Below are 19078 nucleotides of genomic sequence, written 5' to 3'. Positions count from 1 at the left end.
CAGAGACTCTGCAACAGGTGTTTCTGATGTTGTGGAAAAGCAAAGGTGACGTACAATGAATTCCGCTGGTTTGAAAGTTTCCTTTTAGCCATGCTACTGAAGCAGTCTGTATTTTCTTAATTCCTCTACTTACATAATTGTAGGGTAAGAAAGAAAAAAAAATATGCAAAAATGTGAGACCATTATGAAGCCTTTAGGTACGGTACAAGGCTTACAGATCTCTTTCTTCTCCCAGAGGATGCCAGCCCCCATCAGACTGCGGGAGTTGATCCGGACCATCCGGACAGCAAGAACCCAGGCAGAAGAGCGTGAGATGATCCAAAAGGAATGTGCTGCTATCCGGTCATCCTTCCGAGAGGAAGATAACACATACCGATGCAGAAATGTGGCAAAGCTGCTGTATATGCACATGCTGGGATATCCTGCACATTTTGGACAGGTAGGTCAGAGTCCAGTGCTTGGTGTGCTATGTGCATATGCCATTCTGCTTTGCGTGCTTTGGGCACATTGACTTGTTTGGGGCATTCCTAGCTGCAGTTTTGCTGTCTGCTTTTTTGGATGTTTTGAGGTCTGTCTTCATGTATTTTCTGAACCTACAGTAGTTAGTTTTGACTTCGTTAGTGAGATCTGCTGTTTGGAGACTTATATATTTTGTTATGAAACTTAGGGTTAGTCTGCTTTTGCCAGACTGTTTGCTCCTCACCACCCGTGTTTCTGCAGAGCCGTAGTTCTTAAACCACAGTCCAGTAGATACGGATATTTCTAGATGGGTTCAAAACAGCACTTTGGAGTTCCGTCTCTGATGGAAAATACCAAATGCTTCAAAGGAGGTTCTATACCCTTTTCCTTCTAAAGCAATCTATTCTAGGCGGTTAAGAGTGTGTCTGTTCCCAGCAATAAGAAATTGGTGTTCCTTATCTTAGTGAGGTGATTTGGAGAATGTTGGTATGAGTTTTCTATCTCTTGGCATATTTTTGTTGGGGTATTTTTGACACAGGTAGATTGTGGAAAAGGGAGGCAGGAAGATGGGAGTTCTTGATCAACTTGTTCTTCAAGTGGAGCTTTGCTTCGTCTTTGGGGCATGCTCTGTTATGCTTAGAAGTCAGTAAGTGTCCTGTTAGTAGTGATATAATCTAGATCTTCCAAAAAGCTAAATAACAAGTCAATCAAACTGTTATATCTCTTAAAGTAGCTTCATCTCTTGGGAGTCTATCCATTCATGGTTGGATTTGCCAATCCTGACATGTCTCACTGAAACAGTAAACTCAAACCGCTGAAATCAAATTCAAAATAGTCTTAGTGGTAGGGAGTGAGTCTGGACTGTCCTTTTGCAATACAAAGTGCATCACCTTACTTCTACAACATTGGATTCTTCTCACAGGATACTGAGCTCTTGCATAAGAGCAAGTGAATTTGTGTACTATCCTGTTTTTAACACTTTACATAGCCAGGCTCCCTGGTCCAAGAGAGAAACCTCCTGTTACAAAAGTTAAGGTTAACTATCTAAGAGCTACAAGAAGAATGAAGAGAGTTACAGATACGTGTCATCTAGAATTTATACATTTGACTTATGTTAGGAACATGTTTAAATTTTATTGGGACTGTTTTATCTTGTTAATCAAGTATTTAATTCCATGTATGGAAGACTAGACCAGATATCTTAAGAATTTTTCAGTTTCTGCTTTCGTCAGTAATGGTAAATTACCTCTTCACTCTCAGTGGAAGAAGGATAAAACAGATTATTCAATATCTGTTATTTTAAGGGTTACTACATCTCAAACAGAAGCATCTATGCTGACTATTTTGGAACAGAGTACTTAATTCGATGGCCTTGGTTCTCGTGTAGTTTATCAGCTGCATTTTCAGGAAGGTATAGGGCCCGAGGCCGAGAAGGGATTTTAACAAGTATTCTCCAAGTGAGTAAGTTGCAGACCTTTGCATGTCCCCAATGTTTATAACTGGATGGAATCTTTCAAAATGCTAATGTTGTGTAGGTGGGGTATAATTTGCGTGAGCTGGGGACCCGTTGAAGACACATGCTGTTCCAGCAGTGGTGTCTTGTAGATAGACAGTCAGGCATTGTGGACAGGAAGTTTCTGAGTAATAGGATAAATACGTGGGAAATATGTTTGGTGAAAAACAAGAGAGCCACAAGCTGTGTTAGACAGAAGATGTAAGCAGACAACTGACTTCAGCTAACGGTGTGAATGGGGTAACCAATAATAAAAGAGAATCTAGAGAAGGTGTCAGAAATAGTGAATGGCTGATTTATTTATTTCCAAGCCAGGGATCCTTGACTTTGACCTAGGATATCTTGTCCAGAAATATGAGCACAAGCACCATATTTAGCCAGTGCATGCTGAAATGCACTGGATGGCAAGATGTCTCTTGAGCATGTGGAAGGGCCGTTTGTGCAAGTTTAGAAGGTATCAGGCAGCCTGGGCAAACGGTCAAATAACTTTATTATTATTGTCATTATTTCCACTTGCAAAAAAATTCCAGTTAAAATCTTGGGTAAGTTGTAGTCTGGGTACATGCCGGTATCTTGTCTGGCTTTACTAATGTTATCTGTTACAGTACTGATGTAGCAGATTTTAATTGTTCCTTTGAATGAAATGGATATAATGGTATCATGATTTCTTCCACTAATTAGACCTACTAAGAGCTTCAGCTGATCGTGTTTCTCAGTATTGCTGTGACTGAAGCTAGTTTGCATGTATTTGTATACAAGTGAAACAAGAACTCATCAGCTTTCATGGAGTAAACTTTAATAATATCTTTCAAATTCAGAAGTACTAGAAATTTGTCTTGCAGTATCTGTTGCAGTCATTAGTTTCCTTCTGCTTTTTCTTAGTCGTTCATCTTCTGCTGTTGTTGGCTCTTACGCTGTAGCTTAGATGTCATCAGTTCTGCCTTACGTTTTTGCAGGAGGTTGTATAAGAAAGTATCTTGTAAACCTGGAGAAGAAAGTTGGCTCAGAGGTACATTATTCTCTTACAGAAAGAACTGGAAAGATAAGAGGTCGATATCTAGTGTTCTGTACCTTATCCCTGGTTGATCTTGCCCGTTTCTGCAAGTTTGGTTATCCTTGTGGATGACTGAACTTATTGTTTAGAGGTGTTTCTTTATTCTAGATTTTCAGTCCCTTTAAACCTAGCAAACTGAACTTGCATTCTTTCAAGCTTTTTCTTATCAGTTTATCACCTTGCATTAGCTGAGTGTTCATATGTGACAACTTCCATAGTTGCGTTGTGTGTTCTGATGCCATGCGGCTGTGAGATGCTAGGCCATGGCACTTACTTTCTCTGGCACTTCAACTTTAATTTTCTTGTCAATATCCTGTACAACTTCACCTTCCTGATGTGTGTGCTTCTTGCATCTCACCTGTGTCTGTTGCCATTTTCAAGCTTCCCTATAGCTAGGGACCATGAAAAACTCTTCATGATGCCCCGTATTTTTGCCTGTGCATGCCCCCTTTACTTCCTGTAAAACAGATCTGTTGCAAGCTTTCTCTGACCCCTCCTTACATCCATTGCGTATGCTTGCTTGCTGCCTCAGCTAATTTGTAAAACAGATTTACGGGATGTGTTTGTGAGGGACAGGTCTCTTACCTGTTTTGAGAAGCCATTTATGCTACTTCCTGCCTGGAAAGTAGGGATTGATTATAGTTGATTAATTATCTGTTAGATAAAAATATCTTAGTGCATAGTGGTGTCAGAATATCTCTGTGGCTGATGTCTTTTTTTTTTCAGTAATAAAGTGTTAAGTTTAAAAATGGGTTAGCAATTAAATTCTTAATCAGCTGAGTGCAAGTGGCAGCTATGCGTGTTATCTTAGGGATCTCCTTTGTGCTGTTGAACACAGTTGACATGTGGAAGGGAATGGTGGAAGGGAAGCTTGTAGTGGCTACAAGGCATGATTTTAGTCAAACTTCATGTGTTCAAATAGAGATTGCAGAGCAGCACAGAAACTTAACTGTCTCTGACTGTACGTAAGGTTTACTTAGCTAGCAAGTTCTGGCAGATCATAATAAACAAAAACTGGTTTTGACCAATTAACTTACAGAGCATTGATGTTCTCTCTAGTAGGTAGATGGACCCATTTAAGCCTGGTTCAGAAATTTCCAGTGTGTATCAAACATGACACATGATTTAGATTTCCAGATCTTTAGTATTTTGTTTTTAATGATGAATCTTTTGTCTATATAAAAATGTTATCTTTTATTTTTGTGATCTGACATAAACCTGTATATTTAGTATATCTGAGGTCATGGAAGGCCAACAGTGTCTGGTTACTTCAAGATGCAGGAGCTGCTAATGACTTTTCAGCTGGCTTGCTGGGAGCTTTGGGCAGGTCATTTAACCTTTCTTCAGTTTCCACATTACCAAAATGGGAATAAAATACACTTTTAAGAATGCATTCTGAGAGACCTAAATGAGTAAACATCAAAATTCACTGTTTCTTGTCTAGCTAAGAAGTAGTTTAAGCTAATTCTGTCTTTTTATTTTTCTTCTTTTTTTCCTTTTTTTGTTTTTTCCAGTTGGAGTGCCTCAAGCTCATTGCCTCTCAGAAATTCACAGACAAGCGCATTGGGTATTTAGGTGCCATGTTGCTGCTGGATGAGAGACAGGATGTCCATCTTCTTATGACCAATTGCATCAAGAAGTAAGGGTACCACCTCTCTCTCCATCAACACATGCTTTAAGGTTTCAGGATCTGAAAGTACACTCCTGACAGTGATATTTTGAGTACTTTAGGTTTTTTCCTTTGTGTTAGAAAACTTGTATCTTCAATTTGTTCTGTGCTGTTGACCGTACAAGACTGTTCTAGTATTGTACTGTATTGGATGATTCTGTCTAGCTTGCTTAGAGGGAAAAGAATATAAAATTTCATTGGTCCTAAAAAGGTGTATGTGGCAAATGACACTTTGTGTAACTACTGTCACAGAATGGTAGTACGTGTTTCTGGAGGCTACGTTAAGATAAATAAAACCAGGAAGATGAAATTACTAGAGTAAGCTGCTCAGCCAGTGCAGAAGACCTGCAATTGTTGCAGAGAACTCTCTTCCATTTCTGTAAATTAGTTATCTCCCAGCTTGCAGTAGGGAAGAGCCAGGCGAGCAGTAATGCAGCATCAGTAAAGGTCCGTGCACCTTTTAAATACGATTGAATCAGGATCTCTTTGTAGCACTGTTAAAGCTTTGTAGGCTGCACTGGCCATCATATGTCACAAAGTCATATATATTGCTACAGCCATGTTGTCCTGTGTTTATTTACTTGACTTCTGCTGACGAACTCTTCAGAGTCGTCTGACTTCAAGGATCAAGGCTGTGTATCCACCTTTCTTTTTAAGGTTGGCCTAACAGTTATGAAGAATGGTTTTCCTTGGAAGCAAGGCGGTAACGGGATGTGCTATCTGCTTGGCATCTTGCTGAAATCAGACAAGAGGGGATGGGAAATAATATTTTTTTTTCCCTTCTCTCAGCAAAATGCTGTTAAACTGGGACTGTTTTACATTACAGTTTAGTAGATCATGATTGGTGCGTTTCTAATAACACTCCTTTTCAAGAGGGATGGGAGCAGGAGTGGAACAGCTGGGTTCTAGTTGAGTTATCCAAATGTCTGCTTGGTTGTGTGTGGTGTGTCTTTTTTATTATTATTTACTTTTAGAACATAAGCCTCCCAGATATTAGCAAGTAAAGTATTGATCTTCAGTTTGACAGAGGCCTCAAAGTACTTGGAAAGAAACTTCAGAAAACTGCAGGCCTGAGGATCTGCTAACTTTGGATGTAGTGTCCAGGAGAGAAGAGACATTTGGCTAAAGATTTTTTTCATTGAAGTGTCATACCTGTGAGGCTCTTCCATTAGAACTAGGCTGCTAGGTCAACAACTCTTCTGATTGTTTATGCTAAAATGAATTTGTGTGGTAAGGGTACAGTGACTTTGAACTGGAAATGGGTCAGACTGAAGCTGAGCAAAACTGGTGGACAGCTTCCCACTATCTTAGTGGGTTGTTTATTGCTTTCTTCTTTGGCTTCTGTATTTACCACTTTGCCTTGCTTTTATGTAGACATTAAGGTATTTGATTTATGGCATTGTCTATTGTTATTTTATCACAAAACCTAGATTTTTTGATACAAAAAATGCGAGCACACTTGTGAGGTACATACTTGCTATACACACAGCTATATATAGCTGCCAAAAATTTGTTAAAGGAAGGAAACGAATAACAACCCATTTAGAGGCATGTGCTGTCTGTTCCTTCATCTGCATGTTGCCATAGCTGCTTGATGTTACAACCAGAATACTGTCTCCTGCTTTTCTGCACGTTGTGCACATTTGGTTACGTACCACTTGTATCCCCTGCTCTCCCATCACGCAGTCACCAGCTCCCCTCACCTCCCAAACCAGGAACCATAGCCTTTACTTTCTTCAACATTGAATCCTGGGTACTTTGGCAACATGAGTACTAAATAGTCTGATGGAAAAATAGCTTAGAAATCAGTTTTAAAGGCTGTTGAGATTGCCATGTGGAAGCTATATTGTCTTGTACTTAGTGTGACATTGGTTGCTGGCCTCGTGAATAGCATCTGCTGTTAGGTGGTTTAACTTCTTATTGGCTGCTTTTTGCAACTTTCTTAGGCGTATCGATAGTTCAGAGTGCTAAACAAAATTCCTGTGTGGATTATTTTCAAGGTGTGCGAATGGTGGGGTTTGTGGTTTTTCCTCAAGATAGAGGATATTTTTACATAGATGTTTATATACTGTTTGGTTTGTAAATGCAGAAGCTAAAGCCTATCCTGTAATGTGTTTAAACTGGGACGACCCACGGACTCACTGCAGGACTGTACTTCATGTTGTGTTTTTTTTTTTTTTTTTTTTTTTTTCATGAAAGTTCCAAAATGCAACATTTTGGCTTTACTTGAGAAGTTTCAATGGGATTCTGTGTGGTCTTCCCTCTTTCCGGATTAATCCCTAGATACCCACCCAATAGTTTTAACCAAAAATTTTATCTTTATAATTCTAAGGATTCTAAGTAGAAGTAGTAGCAAACCCTGTGGTACATGCACTCAAAGCTGCTATTGCTTCTGATGCCTGCTTCCAAATGCTGAGGATCTGGAGAGTTCTTCTGGGCTATATGTGCAGCTGGTTAGATGACTATAGATAGATACAGATGCCTTTTTTTTTTGTGTTCAGGTTCTCTGTGCATGCTGATTGGCTTTTTTTTTTTTTGTTCTCCTTTACAGTGACCTTAATCACAGCACGCAGTATGTGCAGGGGCTGGCACTCTGCACTCTTGGCTGCATGGGCTCCTCAGAAATGTGCAGAGACCTTGCAGGAGAAGTGGAAAAGCTCCTCAAAACTTCCAACTCCTATCTTAGGAAGAAGGTACTTCAGGGAACTTTTGAATACTTTGTTATGGATTAAAATGCAAGATTGGTTGGATACCTTGCTAATATCTGGAGTACTAGATGGCGTGGATCACACTGGCTGAGTATTTTCCCAATGTGCAAGGCAGAGGTCAAAACTCCCTGTCTGTCTATAGCAGGAATGTGTGTAAGCCTCTGAAAGACAAGCCTCCAACAAGTGAGGCAATTGTTTTGGTGTTGACACTCTCCACCTTGAGGTTCTTGATGGTGATGTGAACACCTGCGCATTCATACATTAACCCCAAACTTCTAGTCACTGGCTTCATTTCTATATCTTCTCATATAAGTCCAGAGGAACTTTGACCATTAACAGTGGAGGCTGATATCTGAAGGTTTCAACCTATTTGATCTCCTCCGTTGATGATGACGACAGTAGTATGTGAGATAGAAAGGTTAAGGGCTTGAAATGGGCAAACAATTATAAATTGTCTTGTGTCCGTGGCAAGTGTGCCATAGCATCTGCAAAGTGTAATCAGTCATGTGCTTTTCAATTTATTTAATTAAGTCTTGTGGAGGGTGGGACGCAGTAAGGTTTAGGAAGAGATGCATTGTTACTTCTTTGTCTAGTGCTGGATCTAGGGGGAGATTGGAGAGAAAGCAATGCTAAGAGGTATTGCTGTGTTCTGGGGAGAGGCCCTCAGTGCACTTGATTCTCAAGCAGCTGTAAAGTGTAGTGTCTCCTGTTGCTTCTGCACCCTAGAAGAAGTAGGCAATTTTTTTGCAGTATACTTCCGTTTTTCATAGGACCCATCACCTGCAGGAGGAAGTTATTTCGTGGGGAAGGAGATGATACTCAGGGGAAAGAAAATGAGCCATAAATTTGACATAAAATTTCATTATTTGCTTCCAATGTATTATCCCCTCCCTAGCAACAGGAAGACAGACTGAAGCAGCCGTATTAAAGGCAGAGCTGCTTTGCAGTTAATATCACTTCTGGAGTGAATAATGTAAAAATGAACCATTGCTAGTGGGAATATTACTTTGTAACTCAGTGTCTTCCCTCCCCCCCGCCCCTTCCTCACTCGTGGTAGTTTATTGAACTATTCTCTGTGATGCTCTTTACTGTCACTTGTAGTAGAGAGATGGAAAAATGTACCATAAACTTTACAGGCCTTTCTATGTCATGAAATTTGTGAGAATTCTCACTGTGCTAGATGTTCTCAAAACATGTATCGTTGTCATTACAGTATGTACTAACAGACCTGTTTTTCCTATACAGGCAGCATTGTGTGCTGTTCATGTCATTAGAAAGGTGCCTGAACTCATGGAGATGTTCCTGCCAGCCACCAAAAACTTGCTGAATGAGAAGAACCATGGTAATATCCGAGACTCTACTTAGCAAGGCTATGCTGTTCTTTACGGGATGGTGCGCTTGCTACCTAAGCCTTTTGTTTGGAAGGAATTGTTGAGGTGTATTTGTATGATTTATTTCTTCCCATTTCTATGCAGTGAAAGCAAAGAAGGAAAGGGTGTGTATGACTGTGCTAGTCAGCAGGACTTCTACATGGCGTAGGTGATAAAAGAAACTCTTTCACTGGTTTTGATACACTTCAGAGTGGGTGGAATGGGAAAGTTTGTGATTTTTATCCAGTAAGACTGCCTTCAGGGACTCTAAAGTGCACTTTTTAGGGTGTTTCTTTTTTTCTTTTGTTAGCATAGCACTATCAGATTCTCTGACATCATTTTTGCAGGCATTCCCAGGACTGAGATACTTACTTTGCTGTCAGAAAAGAGTCTCTTCAGTGCTGTTTTTCATCAGAACTACATCATAAAACAGATTCTCACTTTAATGGTCCTTTGTGAGATTATTCTGTTTTAATGCATTTTCTTGCACAAGTGCTTCTAGAAGGTTATTTCATAGAATCATATAATCTTCATGGTTAGAAGGGACCTTTGAGATCATCGAGTCCAGCCATACAGACACAAAAAAAACCCCTACAATCTCTGCCACTAGAGCATGCCCTGAAGTGCCAAATCTAGACGTTTCTTAAACACCTCTAGGGATGGTGACTCAGCCACCTCCCTGGACAGGCCGTTCCAGTGCCTGACCACTCTTTCACTAAAGTAATTCTTCCTAATATCTAATCTAAACCTCCCCTGCCCCAGCTTCAGACCATTTCCTCTGGTCCTGTCATTACTCACCTGGGAGAAGAGGCCAACGCCCCCCCCTCTACACCCTCCTTTCAGGGAGTTGTGGAGTGCAATGAGGTCTCCCCTCAGTCTCCTCTTCTCCAAGCTAAACATGCCCAGCTCCCTCATGTGACTTGGAGAAGATTTAAAGAGAAATACCAATATTAACACCTTGACTAATTTGTATCGAGCCTAGTGCTCACTTCCCGAAGTCTTAGTCCTGTAACACATCTGCAGCGAGCATGTGCCTTAAGAAAATAGGTGAGTGTGCTAGGAGTTCTGCAGTAGATGTTTGCAGTGCTGAAAACCCATTACAGGGAGAAGTTCTATCTCAAGACAGGTTAGTTGTAAGCACAGCAGTATTAATGGGCCACAGTAGCTGCCTGAGAGCTATTTTTCCTTTTTTTTTTTTTTTTCCAGCCTGTGTTGTAAACCTTTGAGGTACAGGACAGTTTGCATGTGGAAAGTGGTTTGTGTGTGTGCAGCTAGTTGACCTTGATTTAAAACATGGTGATCAGAACATTTAGAATGGGTGCTGCTTCATGTAGGTAATGGTCTGTCTGCCTTAGAGTAAGTGATGCCTACGTGATCCAACTTGGTAGCGACATCCTCTGTCTTTGTTTTATGCAAACCTGAAAAGCTGAGAGCTGTTCTGTTTCCTGTGTTCCCTCTTTAAAGATGGGAATGCTCCTCTTCGAGCCTTGGCCAAGCAGAGAATTGAGTCTAGATTCACCTGAATTTAACAACTGGATCATCCTTTCTGGTTTCATCCTCCTCAAAAATCAATATCTCGTTTCCACCAGTCTTAGCCATGGGCTTTGTGTTGAGCTTTCTCTGAAGCAGCCTTTTGGGAGGTTTCAGTGATAAGTAAGCAGTGTCAGTGTTAAGACAGCTGTGACACAAGCTTTATAGATAGATATTTATGTACCTCAAAACAGATTTTGTGTAGAACCTACAATAGGTCAGAAAGCTGCATAGCTTGTGGAATATGAATGTTGTCATCTCTGTAGAAAGCGTTGCTTATTAAGCAAGCTTCTAGTCTCTTTCTGAGTCAGGAGGTCTCCAATACAGACTTAACAGCTACAGAAAATGAGTAACTGAAAGTTAGCATCTGAGAAGGATTGCTGCGTTACAGCTGAATGCAGATGTAAAATAATGCTCGTTGTTGAAGTTTCATGCTATTTACAGGGCACACAGCAGCTGGCCGCCAGTGCACCGACACTGACTTGACCGAGCAGTCTACTGTAGTCACTTTCTAGACGGAGTTCTGAGACCTTCTGAGAAAGACCCAATTCAGGTCACATAAGGTTGTCTAGAGTAACCAAATCGGAAGAGAAAATCAGGAAGTTTGAGGAACCCAACACCTGCAATGCTATTAATGCTTATTGTCCTTCTAGAGTATTAACTTTTTGTAGACACATAGGATGGCTTGAGTTGGAAGAGACATTAAAGATCATCTAGTCCAACTATGTCTGTTGCTGTCTGACTGAATATTTAGCATGCAAGTTTCTGCAAAGTCTGATTTCTCTCCTCCTTTGGCCTTTAGTTGCAGCTTTAAGACATGAGGACATTGCTATCTGTTATTCCTTGGGCACACCTGCGAGTGCAAATGTATATTTTGGGGTAGATATGTTGGATTCAATAATATTTTTTTTTAATGATTTTCTGTTACTTCCTTATGATGTTTTTCACATGTCTGGAGACAATGGAGTTATGTTAAATGTAGATACTTTTTTCTTTTCTCCCCCCTCACCTTTAGGTGTTCTTCACACATCAGTTGTCCTCCTCACAGAGATGTGTGAGAGAAGCCCAGACATGCTTGCACACTTTAGAAAGGTAAGTGTGAACTGGTAATATTGCAGAGTCAATATCCATGATTTTGTTTGTGGTGGGTTGGGGGTTTTTTTGGTTGGGGTTTTTTTTGGTGGTTTTTTGTTTGTTTTTTACCAATACCTCCTCTTAGTCTCTCTAGTGAAAACAGTGTGTATGTCTTTTAATAAAATACTTAAAGCCATTTGGGTGAAGAATTTCATGATACTGTCTGCTTGTTATCAATATTATTTTTTTTAAAAATAATTAAATTCGGGAATTTTGTGTGTATCTAGCCCAAATCCCCTTCAATAAGTGGGTAAGTTAAAAAACATCAATTTTAAGACTCTGCAGTATGAAACTCATCCTAAAGTTGGATTTTAAGTGTCCTCTTTGATGTTCCCTTAGCGTTTTTTCCACCATTTGTAGCTAATTGCATAGTGACACTGGCATCACAAATGTATTAAATGTAAAGAGGTAAAGATGAAAAACTGAGGCTTATACCAACACCTGAATGTTGTAACCACAGCCACACAGTTTTCTAAACTCAGGTCAAAAAATACCAATGGAAATTATAGTTATGTAGATACCTCATCTCTGGTGCATGCTATGTTACATCGTTTTCCATTTTAAGGGTTTGAGAGTCTAAGTCACTCTTCCTCCTCTGGTTAGGAACGTTTACTTCCCCCCCTGCTCCCCGCCAACCTCCCCCAGCATAGTCTCCTTTATGCTGTTTGCTATAATTTGCTGTGCGATATTATTGCCGTATGAAAGACTACCAATAGAAGGGCATCTGAAAATTTCATTATGTCATTCTGACTTCCTGGTCAAAGAAGGAGAAACTGAACAAAGCTGGTAGAGGCCATTTGTTTCTCTGAAATTCTTAAAGGTGCTTATTTACTTGTATGCCCAGTTTACTGTTCTTCCTTGGCTTGTCTATATCATTAGGAATTTCAAACAGTACACCCTTTGATGCATCCTAGCATTTTGGCATGCATCTTCCCTTGTCCTGATTATATATGTCAAAGCAGGAATGAAAGTGGGACTAGGGTCATCTTGAAGGTGGCTATCCCTGCTACTAATTGTTCAGTTAAGATAATAGTCACGGGAAAAGAGAGAAGAGCTGAGTCCACAAAATTTAGGTACTGGGTACATTCTTTTCTAGCTATTTCTTGTAGTTGTTTATGCTGTGAATGGTATAACATTGATGTGTCCCTAATGCCTGCTTCGTCTGTTTTGTCCCTTTTTGTCTGTTTGGAATCCTGCTGTGTGTTAGAATGAAAAGGTAAGAGTTAATTCTTCTAGATGGTGCATGCTTGCATTGAATCCATAGGTGTTTGTCCCTTGTGAGGTGGTGCCTCTTAATGCCACGTTTGTGATTGATGCCACATGCTTAGATCAGTTGTATTTTTTTTTAATGCTTTTTGTGTGCTGGTCTTGTCTTGTCGCTAAACCTCTCTCCCCTTAGCAGCCCTGAAACTCAGTTGTGGCCTTCTCTAAACACAAGCCTGCTTTCCTCAAGCTCCCTCATTTGATGAATACTTCAGGGAATTCTTTTTGCGCCCAAACTGTAGTCCTGGGCTTTCTTCCCATCACAAACTGGGCTTTGCGTTTTGCCTGAATCATTTGGGTCCCCCAAAAGGGAGCAGGAGAGACACTTAGTTGTGACTAAGTGGACTTACTGTGCTGCAGAGAGCTACTGAGTACAGCTGCATTGCTGATATTTTTCATTGGTGTAATATGACTACAGAAGACTCGGGGGGGTGGCCCTCAACCGATCTCCATGGCTGTAATGTTTCCCTTTGTTTGTCCTGTCCCCAGTCCTGATAACTCTTGCATGTTAGAAGGCAAAGAAAATGTTAATCAGGGTTCCAGGAATGCTCCAGCACGTCATCCCACTTGTCTGTTACTCTGTCTTGAGGGAAGATGTTGCAGCATCCTTTGGTTTCCTCTTTAAGGCAGATAATAGGAAATTAATGGTTCCTTTTGTTTGTGTGTTTTACAAAATGCATGTTTTCAGAAGAGTGTGTAATTCCTGAAGAGCGAAGGTAGGAATAAAGAGAGGTGACGGGGAAACTCAGCTAGTTTTCTTCTTGCACTGTACTACAAATGTACAGGACTTTAGTCCAGGAAACACTGCCCGTTTAGTATGTCCACATGCAGCTGTTGTGCTCTGTAAGTCACATTATGATTTTGGCACCTTCTGCTACTGTCTGTCCTGAATCTGAAGCACCATCTTGATTTGATGTTGTCAGAAGTGGCAACTTTATATAAGCAGTCTCTGATTGAGTGAAAACTTAGTGTGAATGCAATCCCTGACTCATAGTATATACTATGAATACATGAATGCAGGTGCAGCACATCTCAAGGATGGGAAAATGTGTTGAGTCTCAAGGGTGAATCAGTGGGAAAGGTTTTATAGAGAATATTTTGATAAACTGTAATTGTCACGCGTGGAGTTGAGAGAAAGAATGATGCTGTCCTGGTGCTAGCAGTGTTTCGCAAATGAAAAATCCACTTACTGCAGCCACCATAACGCCTCTGTCTGGTTTGTTACCTCATCTCCAGCCAGTGGCTGGATTATTTTAATAATCCCAGGATTGAGAGGGATAGAAGAAACTTTCTGTGGAAGGAATAAAGCTTGTAGAGGTCTACGTCTCTGCGTCATCCACCAGGAGTGATTTTTTTTTTCTTACAATTCAATGACAATTAGTCCAGTTTCTGTCTTTCAGCCTTAAGATTTTTCATAGGATGTGTTGGAAATGAGCTTCCATTTAATGCCTTTGATTACTCGTAGCTGCTATGAAGGCTTTTAGAGTTAAATAGTAAGTTTGTTATAGCTTTAATGATTAGTTTATTTGCTACATTGTGTCTTAAATTGATTATTTGCTTGGCATGTGTGAGATGCTGCAGAGAAATTCTGTTGGGGTTCCTCAGAGTTGCCCTGACAGATGAAGCACATCACTAGAGGTGCCTAAGATGGAGGGAGTTGAACAAAACATTTCCAAATAGGTAGCATTTCTTCAAAGCTGTGCACAAGTCTTGAAAGATAACTTATCCCTATGGGTAGATGTCTACTGGGAGACTGGTGCCATCAACATCTGAGGAATCTGAACTGCTTCTGAAAGATTTATTTTTTTTTTTTATCCCATCAGTTGGAAAGAAACTTTAAAATACGAACAATACAATTTTGTGCTCCTGAATCTGCCATGGTAGCAGTGCTTCCATCAGTTTCTCTGCTATTATGCAGAACCTTTCTAATGGTAGTGAAGCAAAGAATTTGGTCAGTTTAGTGTTGCTGCTCTTGCTGAGAAGTTTGGGGTGAAGAAGAGGAAAAGAGACCCTGGAGTTACTTGTAGGGAAGAAGTAATCTAACAATAGAGCCCTGGGGGAAGGCTGAAGGGAAATCCATTCTCTGCCCTATTTGGAAACTCCTGGAGAGGAAGTAGATCACAAAGCTTTTCTTTCTGGAAGTTGAGTTGGATGCAGTGTCAAACTTTAAGGAATTCATAATAATTTACGCTAATCATAGTAGTACAGTACTTGAAAAGATCAAAACTCTTGGCTATGCCTAATGCTTCCAGGGCTATGCTAAAAATGAGTCAGGAGCCAATATAAAGCCCCCAAGTGAAGTCCCAGAATTATACCATTTTAATAGTCCCAGCACATCCCCTTTTCGTGAAGAGAGGAATTTAAGTTGGTTTTTCCTCTCAGGTCTCAACTGCCAAGCTCTGGTAGATTTAGTACTTTAAAGATACAACGTGGTGCTCAGGTCCCAGCTCAGCTGTTTCTAGTTGTGCCCTAGCTAAGCTGTGTGTATTCACATAACATCAGCTCTAGGTGTGCGCGTTGAACTTTGAGGAAGAATCCATAGACTGACTTGCTTTCAAATAAAAGATTTGTTCTTGGACCTGTACTTCAAAGCTGGTGGGGGGAAGGAACAACACCCTAATAGGACAACTCTCTTCTTCACAGCTTGTTCCCCAATTAGTTCGTATTCTGAAGAACCTTATCATGTCTGGATATTCACCAGAGCATGACGTGTCTGGGATCAGTGACCCCTTTTTGCAGGTAAGAACTGATGCAAACAGTGATTGATAGCTTTAATTCTAGTACAGTGTTTTGAGACTTTGGTATGTTGAGGTGGTTACCTCAGGGCAGCTCTGTTGATTTTAAGATTTTGTGTCTTTGTTGTAGCTGATTGTGCAAATGCTCTTCATCTACCTTAGTGAAAGACACCTGCCTTTGTTTAAACAAACAGCAGTTGTAGTGCCTTATCATTTTATGTGAAATTGTGACAAAAGGGAGAGGCAGCAATGTGTGTTGGTCTTGCAAGGCTGTGCCTAGTGGGTATGGGGGGACTCTTAACAGTTCTGGCTAGTGGGAAGAAAAGGAGTACAGCATAAGCCTGTTCTTGTTTGTAAAGGTCTTATTAAAGATAAGCATTTTGCTTAGGAATGGAAATCAGCAGATTGTTTTGCTCCTTTGGCACTCCTCAGGAAGTGTACTGGGGATTTCATAGTTCCCATCTGAAACACTGCCATCCAATGAGACTTTCTTTGCTTTATTTTGTCAAATAGGTACGAATCCTGCGGTTACTAAGAATTTTAGGGCGAAATGATGATGATTCAAGTGAAGCAATGAATGATATACTTGCACAGGTGAGGTGTGCAAAGTCGATGAGCAGCTTGAACTTTCTCTTTTGGTTTCTTAATAATTTGGATTCAGCAGCACTGGTGAGGATACAGCTGCTTGCTATGCTGGGTTGAATTTTGCTGCAAGAGACACATGTTCATAGGTGTGATGTTTCTTTGCTGGGGATTGGGTAGTTTCACTGCCTGTTCTGCAGAACAGCATGAAGGGGATCTGTTTTGGATGTGTCGCTTATTTTGTTTCTTTTCTCCAGGTTGCCACTAATACAGAAACAAGTAAAAACGTGGGAAATGCCATTCTCTATGAAACTGTGCTGACTATTATGGACATAAAATCTGAGAGTGGACTTAGAGTAAGTTACCTTTGCTATGGCCTTTTTTTCCCCTGGGCTTATATTAGAGTAATTTGTGTAGAGGACATGAAGCAAAGTTGTTTTGCCCAAGCATAGCTCTGCAGTTCCCTCTAGATAACGTTGTAGCCTCTTCAGAAAATGGTGTTTGTGTTTTGTTTTGTTTTTAAATAACAAAAATAAAAAAGCAAAACTTCCTGCAGACTGTGTTCTCTTGAGTGCAGGAGAGAGCTTGTGCTGTGTTTGTCTTAGCTTTTCCTCTGCTTAGTCAGCTTCTAGAACACTTTATGTTGTGCTTTCGGCCAAGAACCACAATGGTAGTTTTGACATGTTGCCTTTAAAACCATCTTGAAACAATGAAGATGACCAGCAGCCTGTTTTGATCGCTGACTTTCCCTAACTCTTTCTCCAGGTGTTAGCCATTAACATCCTAGGCCGTTTCTTATTAAACAACGACAAAAATATTAGGTAAGTTGTATAAAGTGTGTTTTAGCAACACCCAGTTTAAAATGTGTGAGAAGCAATTACACAAAGATTATGCTGAAGTAGAGCTTTCCAGGAGACCATATTGGGAAGTAGTGTTGTTGGGGTTAGCGTGACTTGTCTGGCTATCTTCCTTCTTGGTGCATTCTTTTCTCTGTGAAAATCTTAACTGTTGCCCTGCCCTTCTTAGTTGGTGAGTCTGGTTCTATGATCTAATTCTTAGCATGGGATTTCTTAATCTAGTCAAGTGTTTTTTTCCGATAAGCTGTGAATCTCCTGTCTTGTCCCAGCTGGTCTGTGGTGATGTTGAAATCAGAGGTGGCATTGGAGATCTGACAAATTAGGCAAAGGGTGTGGTTTTACAGATTGTGGGCTGTTGTCAACAAGGAGGTTTGGTTGTGCTTTGGTCACTATGAATCTGGAAATGAGATTGTCGCAACTGCTAGAATTAAGTCCCATCTCCAGGCATTTTGATTGCAAATCATGGTATAGGCAGAAGACTCTAGCGTTGGGAATTGCAGCTCAGGCTAGTCTGAGTGCATGATCTATGGAGGTCTGATCTTTAATTGCCTTGTCTTTTCAAAATGTTCTTGAAGACCGGACCACCGACATGAGCCCAGGTGTTGGGACAGGTGCTTGCCCAGGCAGCAGGATGTTGTTAGGCACGTTACAGTTTAGTATGGTAACTCACTTTTGAAGATAGGCCAGGCAGTCCCCTGGAAGACTTCCATTTATTACTGAGTACAAGAGAACCTTGTTCTGTTGCAAAGTAAGACTAAGTTTTGGGGGGGTGAGTGTCTGTGCATAGAAATTAAATGCCTACTGTCAACTATTTATTACTGTATGTCCTTATCCCAGATATGTAGCTTTGACGTCATTGTTGAAAACTGTGCAGACAGACCATAATGCAGTACAGCGGCATAGAAGCACGATTGTGGACTGCCTGAAGGATCTGGATGTCTCCATTAAAAGGTAATTGAAATATCATTGAAATAGACTCTCAAGGCTGACAGCCTGTGGAAAGTGAGCCAGGGCATAGGGAAAAACAACAATAATCTCGGGGCACTGTAAGTGAGACTAGTATTAATGCGTAGTATGGTTCATACTTCAAAGAAGGTAATGAAAGATGTGCAGCCACCTCCTTTGGGAAGCTGCTTTTACGTTTTATGGATCTTGGATTGAGAAAAAAAGATTTTTCCGTTTGCCTGAATTTTTCCAAAATGGAGTCTCAATGGAGATCAAATTGTGTGCTCACAACATGATGGAGAACCTCCATAAAGTATGATCCTCATCAAAGCTACTCTGACATGCTCCGTATTGTTTTTCTTTCCCAGATGACCAGGCAGTGCCATGTTGTCTTGAAGCAGTGTTAAGCCATCCAAATAATGTATTCTAGAGTAAATTTGCTTAGGCTGTGGTAGAATTCAGACTTACTCGATTGTTCAAGTAATTTGTTTGCAAACCACATCCTGTTGTGCATTCTTGGTATTCATTTGTCATTTAAATAGCGGTATGTTGCTACTTCTCTGGGCAGTGGGAGAGCTTGCAACCTCACTCCTCTCTACAGAAAGACTTTCTTCTGATACTCAGTTTAAACTTCTTCCTCTGTTTCTTCTTGTTACTTCAGTTATGTTCCTTTTACTCATGATGTTAACTTTCTCCTTTTTCTGTCAGACACTAATGCTCTTGAATTGCTTGATCTCACTTTTGCCCAACCTATATGGAATCCTGCTTTTAATCTTCTAAATTGCATCTTTCAGCCTGTTGATTGCTTGCTCTTTCAGAATTCTCTTCCTCATCATTATTCTTTCTATAACAGGTGGTCTGAGCTCAGTGCACATCTTACATGTCAGTGATGGGGACAGTGGCATCCCTGTTGCATCTTGTGGAATCTGTCTGCTGCAGGCCAAAATTTCATTGAGCTCTCGTCACATCATGAATATACTTTCAAAATTGCTCAACCTCTTCTTTTCCATCTTGTCAAACTGATTAGATACACCATAGATACTTGTTCTGACAGGCATTCTTCAAATTTATGCCCATCCTTGAATCAGATCTGTATTTTTTAACAGCACTGCTCAGTCTAATCTGTACAGGATAGGAAAGAAATTGTATCTGTCTGACTTTGGAAACTTAGTTTTTACTGTTATATAGGTGGGTATCATGTAATCTATTTTTACAGTTGCAATCTATCCCAAAACAAATATGTATCTTATATGCTGAGC

At 40.4% G+C, this 19078-nt stretch overlaps 1 protein-coding gene across 3 annotated transcripts in view; it reads left to right on the top strand.

Annotated features, from left to right (window-relative positions):
- Nucleotides 1-19078, top strand: part of AP1G1 (adaptor related protein complex 1 subunit gamma 1) — a 45578-nt gene that overhangs the window by 10318 nt on the left and 16182 nt on the right. For all 3 annotated transcript variants that reach the window (XM_074582554.1, XM_074582556.1, XM_074582555.1), the window contains exons 2-11: nt 236-439; nt 4541-4665; nt 7247-7388; nt 8649-8745; nt 11319-11395; nt 15344-15439; nt 15949-16029; nt 16275-16373; nt 16783-16838; nt 17712-17825. In XM_074582554.1, coding sequence (XP_074438655.1) covers nt 239-439; nt 4541-4665; nt 7247-7388; nt 8649-8745; nt 11319-11395; nt 15344-15439; nt 15949-16029; nt 16275-16373; nt 16783-16838; nt 17712-17825 — 1088 coding nt within the window. In that variant the 5' untranslated portion in view covers nt 236-238. The remainder of the gene's footprint in view (nt 1-235; nt 440-4540; nt 4666-7246; nt 7389-8648; nt 8746-11318; nt 11396-15343; nt 15440-15948; nt 16030-16274; nt 16374-16782; nt 16839-17711; nt 17826-19078) is intronic.

The sequence above is a fragment of the Larus michahellis genome, chromosome 4, assembly GCF_964199755.1.
Source record: "Larus michahellis chromosome 4, bLarMic1.1, whole genome shotgun sequence".
Classification (NCBI taxonomy): Eukaryota; Metazoa; Chordata; class Aves; order Charadriiformes; family Laridae; genus Larus; species Larus michahellis.
Note: the sequence above shows the minus strand (reverse complement) of the source record. Positions and strands in the feature narration are given on the sequence as shown.